At 47.0% G+C, this 14,225-nt stretch overlaps 2 protein-coding genes across 2 annotated transcripts in view; one reads left to right on the top strand and one right to left on the bottom strand.

Moving 5' to 3' along the window:
• The first annotated feature begins 170 nt into the window (after positions 1 to 170).
• TOE1 (target of EGR1, exonuclease) lies at positions 171 to 5,320 on the top strand. Its single transcript, XM_050901056.1, has 7 exons — positions 171 to 281; positions 362 to 402; positions 595 to 691; positions 878 to 1,036; positions 1,375 to 1,634; positions 3,100 to 3,271; positions 4,372 to 5,320. Exons 1-7 carry the CDS (start codon positions 171 to 173, stop codon positions 5,170 to 5,172), a joined length of 1,641 nt encoding a protein of 546 aa, XP_050757013.1. The 3' UTR covers positions 5,173 to 5,320.
• A 4,614-nt stretch (positions 5,321 to 9,934) lies between these two features.
• TESK2 (testis associated actin remodelling kinase 2) overlaps positions 9,935 to 14,225 on the bottom strand; it is an 81,628-nt gene continuing 77,337 nt past the window's right edge. The window contains exons 10-11 of the mRNA XM_050901340.1: positions 13,859 to 13,988; positions 9,935 to 11,648 (exon numbers count right to left, since the gene is read on the bottom strand). Coding sequence (XP_050757297.1) covers positions 10,642 to 11,648; positions 13,859 to 13,988 — 1,137 coding nt within the window. The 3' untranslated portion in view covers positions 9,935 to 10,641. The remainder of the gene's footprint in view (positions 11,649 to 13,858; positions 13,989 to 14,225) is intronic.

Below are 14,225 nucleotides of genomic sequence, written 5' to 3' on the forward strand. Positions count from 1 at the left end.
GGAGAAGGGGAAAAAAACCCGCTGGCGGCTGACAGGAATCGGGCCGCCCGCGCGGGCAGGCAGCGCGGGGCGCGGGGGCGGGCAGGGCGATCGGCGGGGACGGGCAGCCAGCGGGCAGCCGCGTCGGCGGAGGCCCCCGTGAGCAGCGCGGGGCGGCGGTGGCGGCGGCCATGGCGCGGTGGCGGGTGCCGGTGGTGGACGTGCAGAGCGACAACTTCACGGAGCTGTGGCCTTCCATGGTGCTGGCGCTGCGCACCGCCACCTTCGTCGCTGTGGACACGGTGAGGCGGGGTGGGGAGCGGTGGCGGTGACCGGCGGCGCGGCCGGGCCCGCGGGGCCGCTGACGGGTGTCTTCCCGCAGGAGCTGAGCGGCCTCGGCACCAGGAAGTCGCTGCTGAGCCCGTGAGTGCCCCGGTCGTGCGGGGGGGGAAGGGGTTGTCGCTCAGCCGGACTTACCGGCTGCGGGTGCTGCGAGGCGCGTCCCTCCGGTACCGGTTGCCCGGTTTCCTTCCCCCCGCGGGTTTAGCTCTCCCGGGGTGGCCGGTGGGACGGGCCAGGGCAGGAGCCGTCAGCTCCCGTTCTCCTGCCGCCCAGGTGCATCGAAGAGCGGTACAAGGCCGTCTGCAGCGCGGCCAGGACCCGCTCCGTCCTGTCCCTCGGCGTCGCGTGTTTCAAGCAGCTCCCAGAGAAGGTACGTGCGCGGGCCGTACAGCGGCCGTTTCCTCTTGTTCCCGCTTTCCGAGGGAGCAGCGGGCACTGGGACTCCGCTGGGAGACGGGACTCAACCCGCCTGTGCTCCGTGGACTTGCCCCTGGCTTTTTCGGCAGCTCCCTGTGACAGGTATCCCTGTGTTGCTTTGCACGCTCTCCCTCTGCAGTCCGAGAACACGTATCTCTGCCAGATCTACAACCTGACGCTCCTCTGCATGGAGGATTATATTGTCGAGCCCCAGTCGGTGCAGTTCCTGGTGCAGCACGGCTTCGACTTCAACAAGCAGTACTCCCAGGGGATTCCTTACCACAAAGGCAACGACAAGGTACAAAGCGACTCTCCTTCAGAGACCTCAGCTTGCTCTGCTCCAGCCTTCTGGGGAGGTTGCTGGCTTCCCCCGGTCCCGGCGTCTCCCTCACGCAGCTGCTGAGCGAAGATGGGCTCACGCTGGGGTCTTGAGAGTGGCATTATCCTTTCACCTCCGTGCCGTTTTATGTCCAGGCTGTCACTTGTTGTGGTTGCTTTTCCAAATATTTGGGCCTCTGTTTGGTCAGAGCAAGTCATAGCTGTAGGCAGTATTCTGCTACAGCAGGCTCTGAGGACTTCCCGGGGTGATGGCAAGTCGAGGCGCGAAGGCTCGCTGACTAATCCTCCTTCTTGCAGGGCAATGAGAACCAGAGCCAGAGCGTTCGGACTTTTTTTCTGGAGCTCATACGAGCAAAGAAGCCTCTCATACTCCATAACGGCCTGATCGATCTGGTCTTCCTGTACCAGTGCTTCTATGCTCACCTCCCAGACAGCCTCGGCACCTTCACCGCTGACCTCTCGGAAATGTTTCCAGCAGGAATATACGACACCAAATACGCTTCAGAGTTTGAGACTCGCTTTGTAGCATCCTACTTGGAGTATGCTTACAAGAAGTGGTGAGCGGCAGTCTGGTATTTAAAGCTTATGGGAGGAAAGGCAAAGGGAGCATCAGTGTTTTGTTTGTTTGTTTTTCCAGGCAAGGGGGCTGGCTCTTTGCGTTATCCCAATGAGTGAAGAAAGGTGCTTTTCGGGTAACTCTGCCCCGTGCTCTTCCGCTTTCTAGGACGTGCTGAGTGCATAAGGGTGCATTTTGTAACACGCCTTATCTGTTCAGTGGGCAGCTGCTGAAGGAGGATTTCAGTCTTCTGCTGCCAGCAGTTTTGACCACAGAGTGCCCTGATCTAACTGAAAAATAATTGATTCACTGAACGGCCCTGGTCCAGCAGCGCCACAGGGCAGCGGCAGGGACACTCACAGAAGAGAGACCTTTAAAACTCAGCTAAAGAGCAAAGGAAAACAGGGCTGTGCCTGCAGGGTCTCCTAGTTGTAAGTTGGTTTTGTAAGGGATGGTGCAGTTAAAGGGTGAGTGCTCCCTGCACCTCCTGACGCTGATCACTTCTGTCACGCGTCCTGCACGTGATGCTCGTGTGTGGCCAGCTACAAGTCCCATCGCTTTCCTTCCAAGCAAAGGTTGTGCTCTTGTTCCAGGACGTCCTGTCTTGCTTCCTGCCCCTAGCTCTTTGTGGCTATCTTCCAGGCAGACACATGTTAGAAGCAGAGAAGTCTGTCCACGTGTCAGTCTGGCCCCTGGTTCTGCTCTCCCCCCACAATCTAAACAAGGCCCTGGCAGTGATACAGCCCCTTGAATCTCCATTAAACCGAAGTCACGCTCTGTGTAGAGGAGAAATGGTATTTTTAGTGACTGTTTTATACCAGGAAATGCCACTTTGACAGGTCTGAAAACATTCAAGATGGCTGTTCTCAAACACGAGAATGCTTTGTTTTGACAAGATAAAAATACTTTTTAAACTGACCTCTTTAATGTTTTAACTCACAATTCTAGTTACATGGAGCCTTCCAAAGGTTTTGGGCCTTTTAGCCAGCTCTTGGGACAAAACAGTTCTTTTCTCATGAGATGGAAAACATTTCCTTGTTGTCTGCATTGCCCAGGTTCGACCTGTCTGGGTGGTGGCTGCTGGATGCTCTACATCATACCTCATTTTGGGGCATTTTTTCTTTGTCCATTAACATTATGAAGACTAACGCATATCTTAGTGCCCTTTATTTAAGATCAAACTGTGTGTCCCCTTCTCCCAGAGCTTTACCGGAGACACTGTTGTCCCTGCCTGTATGTCGGCATAAGAGAAACCAACCTTTAAATCAGCACGGAAGCAACTACTTGCTAAAGCTGTTCTCCCGGGACTGAGTTTCTTTCCAGCAGGCTGTCAAGCTGGGGCTAGAGCTCAAGAGCAGGAAACTAGTGGAGTTGAGACTTGGTGGACAGCAGTGTGTTTGCACCAGCTCCACATTTTGGTACCTTCAGTGAGTTATCCGCAGTAACTGTGTGCTCGTTTGTTCCAGCAAGCGAGAGAACGGCAAGCTGAAGGACTCCAGCGGCCAGCACCTCACCGTTGAGTTCTGCAACTACCCTGCCAACATGTCCCGTTATATCGACTACCGCCACTGCTCTCTGGAAGAAGAAAGCCACAACGTGGGAGGGGGAAATAAGGTGCCTGTCTGTGAGAAATTTTCGGTAAGTAACACGAATCCCTGCTTCCTTCCTGGCTCCATGGAAAGAGCCACACGTGGCCAGAGCAGAAAGTGGTAGGAAAGCACCTGGGAACTTCCCCTTGCTTGCTCCACAGTACAAGGAAGATTTTCAAGCTTCAGGTGGCTTCACAACGGAAAGGGCAATAGCATGCTCTGTTTGGAGGCAGTGAATTCCACAGGCTACATTAGACACGAAGATTCAGAAAGAGATTATATGGCCCTAAATAGTGGGACGGTATGAGTTACAGTACCTATGGTTGTCTTGGGAGGGCCATAAGTTCTAAATTGGTTTGGCTTGTTCTCTGAGCAAGAAATGCCACCTTCCTCCCCCATATCTTGATTAGATATAAAAAAAAATATTACCGGTCTACAGCTTCTGGCACAGTGTGATCCACAGCATCTCGAGTCCTGGTGCTGCTACAGCAGTAAACAAAGATCCCATCTGATCAGATCATAACTGGTTTCAGATGCTTCAGGGAGAAAAGGAGCTCTTCCAGATGTTGCATGTTACTGTCGCAGAACAACATAGGTTGGAGAAGTCACTGGAAGTTTCTCATCCAACCACCAACTCAATATTGCTCAGAGCCTTGGCTGGTGAATTTTGAAAATCTCTCACAAAACCCCTCCAGGCCCCTGTTCCAGTGCTTGACCACTCATTGTGAAAAACGTTTTCCTATATATCTAGTCAGAACTTCCCCTGAGTGTTACCACTTCACCTTTCCCTATGCTCCCCTCAGAAGAGTTTAAGCTCCATCTTGTCTATAACCTCTGCTTTAGGCAGCTGCAGACAGCAACTCCATATCCCCATCCCCTTAGCCTTGTCTTCTTCAGGTGGAACAAACCCACCTTCCTTGGCCTCTCCTCATATGTTGTGTGCTGCAGCTTGACAGCTCCCAGCTGCACTCACTGCAGTTTGTCAATGCCTTTCTTGTGTGTTGTGGGGCTGTAACTGGACACAGTGCTCCTGATACAGCCTCACAAGCCCTCAGTAGAGGGGAATAATTAGCTCTGCTCCATGTTATGGTGATAGGCTGCTCTAACCAGGAGGCTGGTGGCTACAGACTTGTCCCTCTCTCTCCCTAGGCCTATGGCTGGTGTCCAAAAGGGGTGAAGTGTCCACAGTCTCATAACATTGACCTCATAATTGATGAGGATGACAAGCTTTGGGAGGAGAAGCGGAAGAAAAGGAAGCACAAATGGAAGCGTCGGAAGAACACAGAAGAGCCTGCAAAGGCATCTGGACAGGAAAGCTCAAGGAAAGAAATGGAGCTAGCTCAGAATGGGGAGGAGGGACCGCCACGAAAACAGAGCTGCTATGAGCCTGCAGCTGCTACGGAGCTGGCGGAGATCACTCCCAACAGTGAGGGCAGGCCACTGGAGGAGAACTCCACGGACATGGAACCAGAGGTCAGCTCAGACACCAGTGCACAACGGGAAGAGGATCTGGGGAGCGCTGAAGGAACTGCTGCCCAGGTAGCAGCTGCTGTGAGCCCTTCTGCCAAGGGAAATGCCTCTGACAGTGACCAAGTGGAGGGCAAGTCAGAGGTTCCCGCTGGCATGGGCTCAGTCAATCACCCAGACGTGCCTGAGACTGAAGCAGCATGTGCTGCAGAAAAGGAGAAGGAAACCCATGGTCCACCTTCACAGGGGGGCACACACCGAGCTGGCTTTGATGCATTCATGACTGGCTATATCATGGCTTACGTCTGGATGCTCAAGAAAGGAAAAAACACGGACGCTGGTGCAGGGCCTTGGTTGCCAGACTGCCACAATAAACTGTACCTCAGTGGGAAATCGGTGCCACTTCAGATAGTGAAGAGCTTGTTTTCTAAATCTTCCAAAGCTCACAGCCAGAAGATGAAGTTGGCCTGGGCCAGTGGATAGAGCTAGAGGACTCCTCACTGAACTAGGCTTTTTTTCCACCTCAAGTTTTGAAGTTCTTTATTCCATCAAGAACTGACCAGAAGGGGAGCAAGTTTCTTACTCTTGTTTTTGTTTTAACTTGTGACCGATTAAATTGCTCTCAGTTGGAGTTCCCCCTGTTGTTCCTTAGCGGCATCCTGGGCTGTGAAGGCGGGAGGAGGCTGGAGAAGAGGGAGGAAAAGTGCACCTCTCCAACTGCACCCAGGGCTGCAAGTTTTAGGTTGGTGCTCTGCAATCAAAGTGGGTTTTTAAAAAACAACCTAGGGTTGCCTTTCTGGAAAGACCATTACTAGCTACTTCAGTATGGGCTTCACTTCTTGCAGAAGATGAAAAGGGTAATCGCTTGATAACAAGAGGAGACAGAGGCCAGAGCTTCCCACTTAAACTTCTTAGAATGTTAGAGCCCAGCCTCCTCCCAGATCTTGCCTTTATCCTTATTGCACCTACAGCCTTACTACATGCTGCCACTTAACCTAGTGGTTTAGGGTGGGATAGACCTTTTCAAAAGGAACATGTGCTAAAGGTCAAAGTCTACCTACAAAAAGACATCTGAAAGCTCCAAGCTCTTGACCCATACAACCAGCCTGATTGATAGGAAATGCTATAAACAGTCACTGGAGGAAGATGTGATGCTTCTGCCAGACACCCGATGAAAGCAGGCTAGCTCTTCAGGCAAAGCATACATTCTAATGAATGTTTTAGTCAAGTGTTACTGCTCTCAGTTGCTGCTGGTAGGGTAACTCTCTATAACCCTCACAATTACTTCTTGTCTTTCTAAGGAAGTCAGGAAGGAAAAAAGTGTTGTCTTTTTAAAAAAAAAAGGAAAAAAAGAAAAGAGACACTGACCATGGTTGGTTTAGAACATGCAGCTGGGAGAGCCATCACACTTCATAGTTGTACTGCACCTTAATCTTGGTTACAGCATACATAGACAAGACCTTTGCTCCTACAGGAGAGAGGGGAAGGCGAAAGCTGCTCCCAAATGGGTCAGCTGATTCTAGTGTAGGGTCACTGCATGCCAGAACCAAGCCACAGCAGGTCTTCAAACTTCTTCTAAGTAAAGGGAGATGCAGTGGGACTTAAAGCCAGATGTGGTCCTCAAACTGCACTGCTTCCTGTGCTGCTGAAGCTATTCTGTAGGGCTAGAACAGAGCAGCCACAATGGCAAGCTCCCTGCAGGCTGAATACTATCAAAAGCCATCTTGTCTTGTAGGTCACAAGCTACTGCCTACTCTTCAGAGTGCTGTAAGGCAGAGCAGAAAAAAAAGTCCTTGAGTCTCATGGATTTAATAGTGTAACACTTCAGTAAGATGTAGGAGAGAAATAACACTGAATAAGGATGACAGTTCTCCCCGTTTATAATTCAGCACCAAGTAATAGTGAATACAATCTCAAGCCAGGTACTAATGTCATCCACAGCTTAAGTAAACATTTGAGCCAGCTTTTTTAACCTAGAATTGCCCTCTTAATCACAAGACTCAGGCCTTGATTTTATTTTTATTTTGAAAGCAAGTTGGGAAAGTTTACAAAACCTGACCAAGAAAAAATTATGAAAATATTTAACTGGATTCATCTTTGGTTACTTCTTATTGCAGTTCCAATAAAACATACACCATTTCTATAGTTCAAAAAAAGTCAGAACGTCAATCAACATAAAAACAAGACGTGCTTTCTTTACATATTCATAAATATCCACAATATTAGAAAAGTTGTTTTGCGAAGATTTTTTTTTTCTGGCAGTGTTAACTTACTATTATACACAGGCTACAAACTTCTTCCTAAGCCTTTAATTACAAGTTGAGCTATTTACAGACTGCAAAATATTAAGACGTAAAACTCCTTCATAAATACGAAAATAGATCATCTCGCAAAGATCTTTACACTTAATCAAACATCTGGCTGCCCCTCCTCCCAAAAAAAAGGTTATTTGTTTTGCATAGAAATGTAGTGACATGCAATATAAACAATAGCATTAAGTGCAAACAGGAATTATTCAAGTGTCTTTAGTTGTACTGGCAAAAAATACCAATTTTCTGTTACACATCATACATCAATGCCTCTCCAACAAGTATAAGTCTACTATAGCCCCTTGTCTGCACTGCTTTTGAGGGGCAGCAATTCACATGCGTTCTCTTAGTTGCATTTTATCAACCTGCAACCACAACAAAAATAGCTTATAACAGACATTTAAATGAATTCAACATAGAAAGATTTAAAGTGAATTAAAAGCATCTTTGATCTCTTCAGGGAACCTAGCAATGTGTAGAAAGTGTTTTAAAAGAGCAAGAACTGCTCCCGTAAGAAAGTCAAAAATCATGATAAAATCCAATCACAATAAAACTTTGTCACATCACTATAAAACAAGGAGTTTGCTGACCACATGTTCATATTCATGTCCATCAGCAGCTGTCAAAAAATGGCCCCCTGTAGAAAAGCACCCTCAGGTAGGCAGAAAACCTAGGAGTAGTCACTAGGTGCAACCTAGATTCAGCTTTACACAACCAAAGGGATGAGATGTAGTGAGTGCCAACTGCATCCAGACCCTTGGAAACACTGGGTTTTAGCAAGCACTGAGCTATTTTTAAATGGCCTTTTACTCCAGTTTCATACACGTGCCTCTTTTTCCCATGCAGACCAAGAATCCAGGAAAGGCCTGAGCCGCTATTCCTTGGCATTTCTTTCTGACACCTCCACCTCAGTACAAAGAGCTAGAAGAGTTGATAGATGTGCCCTATGCATGTCAGCTGGCTGTGCTTAGAGTGGACATTTAAGAAAATAAAATTTTAGCCATGCTGCTTTGTAAGAGAGCTATTCAGGGCAGGGAAACATTTTAAGAGACAGTGGCATAAGAAAACAGATGAGGTCACTGTGATGGGTGCCACAGAGGTACCCCAAGCCTGACTGGCACAGGCTTTGCAGTTGGTGTCAGAGAGGGCAACAGGCTTCATGATGAGGTGTCAGCACTGACAACCAGGGCTAATGCAAGCCACAGAGCAGCCAGAGGCGTGCGTGTGCTCTCCGATGAGGCTGCAGGCAGCGGTAGGATGCTGGACAGCTTCTTCACAGCCTGGTGATCCAGATGTAAAATATTCCTTATTATTGCTTGTTTGTCTGAAGTCACACGCCTAAATGCATCTTGTGACAACAGAAGCTGGTGCTGATGGTTTCCCTCCCGAAAGATTACAATTGTATAAAAGATAAAACTGGGGGGGGGGGGGGGGGGGGGGGGGGGGGGGGGGGGGGCCAGAAAAAAAAAGCAGGCACCAGGCAGGCAACTAGCTGGCAATTGAGTTCTGCTGACTGTTTCCCTGTCCTCAAAGGAAGTTACACACAGTGCCAGCCATACAAGCTGCTCTGCACTCTGCAGACACCAGCCCTGCAGACAGGATACACAAGACAGACTACTCTACAGATCAGCACCTTCAAGAGGCAGAGACGTGTGGGCCAAAAAGGGTGATCTTGGTAAGCACAGGCATTTTCTCTTTCAAACTGCTAACAGCTGCCTAATCTGGCATGGACTGTGCTAAGTAACTCAGCGACGCTGGGTTTCTCATTTAATTCTTCGCAGCCACTGCAAAGGGATAACTGCTGCTCAGGTTAACGCATACTTCATAAGAGGAAGTCATAATTACAGTTCACAGAATAGTTAGCTACACCTCTGGAAAGATAAGCATCTCAGCCAAGAAAGAACTAAGGCTTTCTCCTTCATCCTTTCTTTGAGATAGGAAAAGAGTAGGAATAGTCTTGCTGCCATCAGAGACTAGCTTACATTTTCCATCCTTACAAGAGAGCAGGAAGACTGTAACAGGCTACCTGGGTGAAATTCTGGACTCCACTGCATCACCATCTGCTCAGCAGGCATGCAATGCATACCTCAGTTAGGAATGATAATATAGGTTAAAAAAAAAATTAAAAAATCCTATGTTGTTGGGACAATGATAGTGGAAAAGGGCAGGATGTTGCACAAATGTCATCACAGAACAAGCTTTCCCGTACATCCCATCCCAGAGCAGGGATCTCTGATGCTGGTTCCAGAAAGTAGCATTAAAGCTTATGCCACTGCTTCTTTCACATGTACCTGCTGGTGGAGGGAAGAAGAAAAAAAAAAAAAAATCATCCTATTCAGTGACAGGAGAAGCCAATGAAGACAACAGCTTCTTTCTGTAGAAGGAAAAAAAAGTTAGTTTGGGACAAACTACTTTTCTTCAGTTTGACAATTCAAAGCCCTTCTGTGAGTCTACTGTCTATCCTCTCCAAGAACACTTGTGTGGCTGCAACACTGCTGGCAACTTCCCCTGAGCAGGGGATTCCTGTCCTCTATCAAGCAATCTGGTTTTAAGTAAGGAGCCATCGTTACTGCAGTGATATCAATGAGATGGGATGTCATACCAGAGAGGGAGGTGAATGTGACCCTTCTAGCTTAGTGGTAATAGTCAACTGTGATGTAGATATTGTATATAACTAACTATTCTGCAGAAACAGATCACGATGTCCATTCAGCTCTTCAGAGATAAGGAGCCCACACCCCCCAAAAGCTCAGGACAACTGGTACTTTCACTGGCAGTTTCTCCAGAAGCCCAGAAATGACAATGCCTGGAATATGGCTCTCCTCTTGTGCCCTGGGCAAATCTTCCTCCACATTTGGGTTGAGGTACATGAAGAGCTGTGCAAGGAGGAGAGCGGTGCTTACCGCATCCTGCTTCCCTGCACTAATGTATTACACATCATTACCAAATCCCAAGGGAAAATGAAACACCAGGGAACAGATTCGCCTTGTTAATCGCAAAGTACTTGTCATGTGACTCAGCCTGCAGATCGCGACCAGCATGAGGGGTTTTGTTTTTGCTGCTTTTGAAAGAAGAGCTTGTTTAATGCTGCAACAGCATTCACAGCAGCTCTGGGACCAGAGAGCATTCCTATCTGCTCAACATAGCTCTGAAAGCTCTCTGTGCCTGTTTCTAAAGCAGAGGCTCCGACTCACGTGCACCACTGCAGAATGTTAATGCAAAATCTGCAGTGGTTTAGAGCAGCTGGTCAGTCGGAGGAAGATGGAAAACCTAAGGGTCACTCTTTCTACCCAACATGGAGCTTAAGGCCTTGAAATGCTCCATGCTGGAATCCAGGTCAAACTGTTTACACAGTGCCTGCTCTGGCTGCTGCCTCTTGGAAGGACTGTGGGGCCCACATGGCCATTCTGGCTGGAGAAGTTCCCCCTCCTCATGCAAATCAGGGAAGGGAATAAGCACAGTTTGAAATAAAGTTAAAATAATCAGTCTCTCCAGACGCTGTCTGCAGCTATCTGTTTGACAGCCAGTTTCTAGCATCTGCTGAGTCTCTTTTGAATGTGAAGCTCAGCACTATAGAAAAACAGAGTTTAAGCGACTGGGAACAACTGTTCCCTCAAGGACACATTCAGTTTGAGCCCTCTCTTCATATGTCACAAGCTGACTGCGTGCTGCCACCTGCTGAGATGCTGGAGGAGGTCTGAGACAACGGGGCAGGACTGTCCCCATCCTGCTCCCTGAAGGGCCATGCCTCTCTCTTCAGCTCGGTGGAAGGACTAACACTGAACAGAGGCTTTGTAGATTCTAGTGGAGTATTTTTCAGTAGGTCATCTTCCACCTCCATTTCTTCAGAAGGGAGACAACCTGCAAACACTTGTGAGGAGCCATGTCCCTCAGAGTTCACTGAATTCTCAACTGGGAGCTTTTTGTAAGATAGTGGCTCAGGCTGGGCCAGCAATAATGGTTGATTACATGTTCCACACGTGTTCTCAACAGGGCAAAACCCATTTTCCTCCTGGGCCACTGGCCCATCTGAACAGTCCATATCCTCTTCTTGTCCTGCTACAGGAAGAAATTCTGGCCTGTGAGGCTTGGCTTGAAAGGGGGGAATCTCTGACACACCATATTTACTACTACTCAGGAGTTTTTGCCGAACCTCTGCACCTAGCTGGGTTGGGTCACACCTGCTGACAGTTGAAGACAGTCCCCCAAACAGGCCATATTCCTTGTGCTGCAATTCAGGAGAGAGTGGAAGCGATCTGCATCTCCTCCCAGGAAGGAGGGAAAATTCTTGCCAGTCTGTGCTATACGCCTGCCGGAACTGGGACTGGCTGGCTTTCAGGCCTCCACCTGCCTCTGGAGAGTGCAAGTCAAACACGAGGGAAATCACAGACTTGCTTGGCATGTCAAAGAATTTGATCTTCCCCCCCTTGAGGTCCTCCCGGGCACTGAAGGGATTAACTTTCCGGCCTAACCCTTTGTTTGGCGTATAGTAGGGGTCCTGCACATTTATCTTCCTGGAAGGCTTGCGGGAGAAGATATCCGACTGGCTGCGTGACAACCAGATATTCCGACGTGGACGGGGTGACTTGGGTGGGATCTTATCATCCAGGGAACTCAAACGTTTTACTCCTGGTCCTTTTTCAATTGACCCTGAGTAGAAGAAGAGAAATACACTTAGCTTAAAGGAGCTATATACCTGCATGTCTGCTCACTCACAGAACCTTCATGACAACTGTAAAGAAAAAGCTGCATTTCTGATGTTCCAAAGTATCTTCCATAAGCACACCCCTGCTCGTTCCTTACAAGTTCCTGTACAAACACAAGTACACCGTTCTCTTCTCCTCAGTGTATTCTTGGTTTCAAACATGGAGATTTGGCAGCCCTGTCCACAGGACCTTTTAAATGTAAGGCAGTCAAAACTACATTTAAAATATTCTCTCCTCTTTACTCATGCCTCAGGCTAATTAAAAGTCATCTTGAAGACTTGAGGAAATGCAAATTCAGTTAATGCCATCTTACTTCCCTAGGCACTGAAACTGGACTGCTTCTTTATCATTTTATGATCAAATTTGCCACCCACATTATGGGGGATGCTAATTTGGCAAGACAATACTGTCTTCAGAAAAAAACAAAGGAAAGGAAACCGTACAAAAATTTGGTAGGAATGAGGAAGTCTTTCCCTCTTCTATCCAAACCCTGTATTTTAGGGCCCCTTCAAACCTCCTCGCTGCCAGTACACTGACACAGCAGAGATGGCACAGGGTGGTCTTGGAGAAGAACAATTTGCATGTTTCTAGATTTATCATCCTGGCTTCCAGCAGAGGTTGCCCAAGATCTGTTGATGATACTGACCATAAAAGAGAACAAGTACACAACATAGTTGCCAAAGGAATTGGGACTTTTTCACCCTGATGGGAAAAGTCTAAGAGCAAAATAAATGCCCCTCCTGATACCATGAAGAGTTTAAATCATTCCGTCCCAGCCTTCATTCAGTGCATTATCCAATACAGAAACTAGGGATATATGAGAGTTGACCCTAATGCATAGGAGTTAAAAAGTTGTACATACGTGTGTACGTGTATTTATTTGTGCACATGCGCGCACACACACATATATAAAAAAATAAAAGCTGTATCACTAAAACAGGATGGGAAAATTGTAGTTGTTTAGGAAAAGATGCTAACTCCTTGAGTGTGTGGAACATACATCTGCCACTGGCTCTCAAGGTGCCTCTGAAGAGCTGTGATAGAGCAATAACAAACAGATATAAAGAAGTGATACGTCCTTTTCATTACCATTTCCAGAATAAGCACATACATATTTCCACTTTTCCCTTTAAATATTGCCACAGTTTAGACTGTAGTCACTCCACCTAGGAAAGTCTATGCAAGTCAAAGAACAGCATGTAACACTTCTCCAAGAAGATGCAAATCTGACATGTACTTCAAAGGGAAAATGCCAGGAAAATTAAAAGAAAAAAGAAAAAAACCAAACAAACCCCCCCCCCCCAAACCAAAACCCCAAACAAACAAACCATTTTCCTTTTTAACTCACACCTCTTTCAGATGCTTTTCTCCAGGTGTGGGAGAACTACCACATGCATGCACTCCATGTGGTTTGAAATACAGAACTTACTTCAATCTGTAACCATATTACAGATAGATAGATATGTATATATATTGTGTATTTATATATACACAATACGAGAAACTATTTTTACTGTACTCTAAGTTTCCAATGCCAGAAGTCTAACATAAAACATACCTAAGTCAGAATATTCCCCAGCCTACAAGAACTGCTTGCAGTTTGCTCCCCACACCAGGTGGCACTAGACAGCTTTAGAGAAAGCCCTTCAAGACCAGCATTCCCAAGCAGATCTGGCATTCATCTTTTCCCCAGTCTTTCACAGTATTTCTAGGTACTTTATAATACTCTTGCATCTTCTCTGCTCTTCCTCCTGAAGGAATTTAAGAAGCTTCTAAGTGTTATATGTAACATACTCCAAAGAAATTACGTATATAGACTAAGTATGGCAGGGACAAAGCGAAAGTTGATGGCTTTTCATATACTGTTAGCAGCTTACAAAACCATTCCCAAATGAACTCTGAATTTCCCCTCAAGAGCTTGTGGGCAGAATCTTTTGAGGCACTTTAAGAAACAGTTAGCTGTTTTTTCCCAAAGGACACTCTGCAGTGCGAAGTATATAGCATTGTTCCAGAATAATTTTCAGGCTTTGAGTAAAATCACTCATAAGCTGTAAATAACACCATATATAGCTGAAATCCCAGTCTTCAACATATGAAGCATTGTATCCTCTTGCTACTAGCCTGCAGCAATGTTTGCACAATACAGACACTTACCTTTGGGTTTTCTTTCACTGTTGTCAAGGTTCAAAAACTTTCTCTCTGAGTCCTCGTTCCTCAGGCGGTTTAAAATCTCCTCCAGTGTTTTGACAATATCAGCAAATGAAGGACGCAACTTTGGATCCATCTGTGAATGCACACAAATCAAATAAGTTCATGTGGGTTTGTCCACACTATTCTGCTTACACAGTGGACAGACAGAGGGACAATCTGAAGGAACTGAAGAAATTCAAGACCGTTTTAAGAAGTGTGTTGTCATTGCAGAAAACCGAAGTAAAGCAGGGAAAAGTACTATTCTGTCCTAGTTTATGTCTATTATACCTCCCACCTTTAATTACCAAGTTGTAAACGTTCTATGAAGAGG

This window comes from Gymnogyps californianus, chromosome 8 (assembly GCF_018139145.2).
Source record: "Gymnogyps californianus isolate 813 chromosome 8, ASM1813914v2, whole genome shotgun sequence".
NCBI classification, from domain to species: Eukaryota; Metazoa; Chordata; class Aves; order Accipitriformes; family Cathartidae; genus Gymnogyps; species Gymnogyps californianus.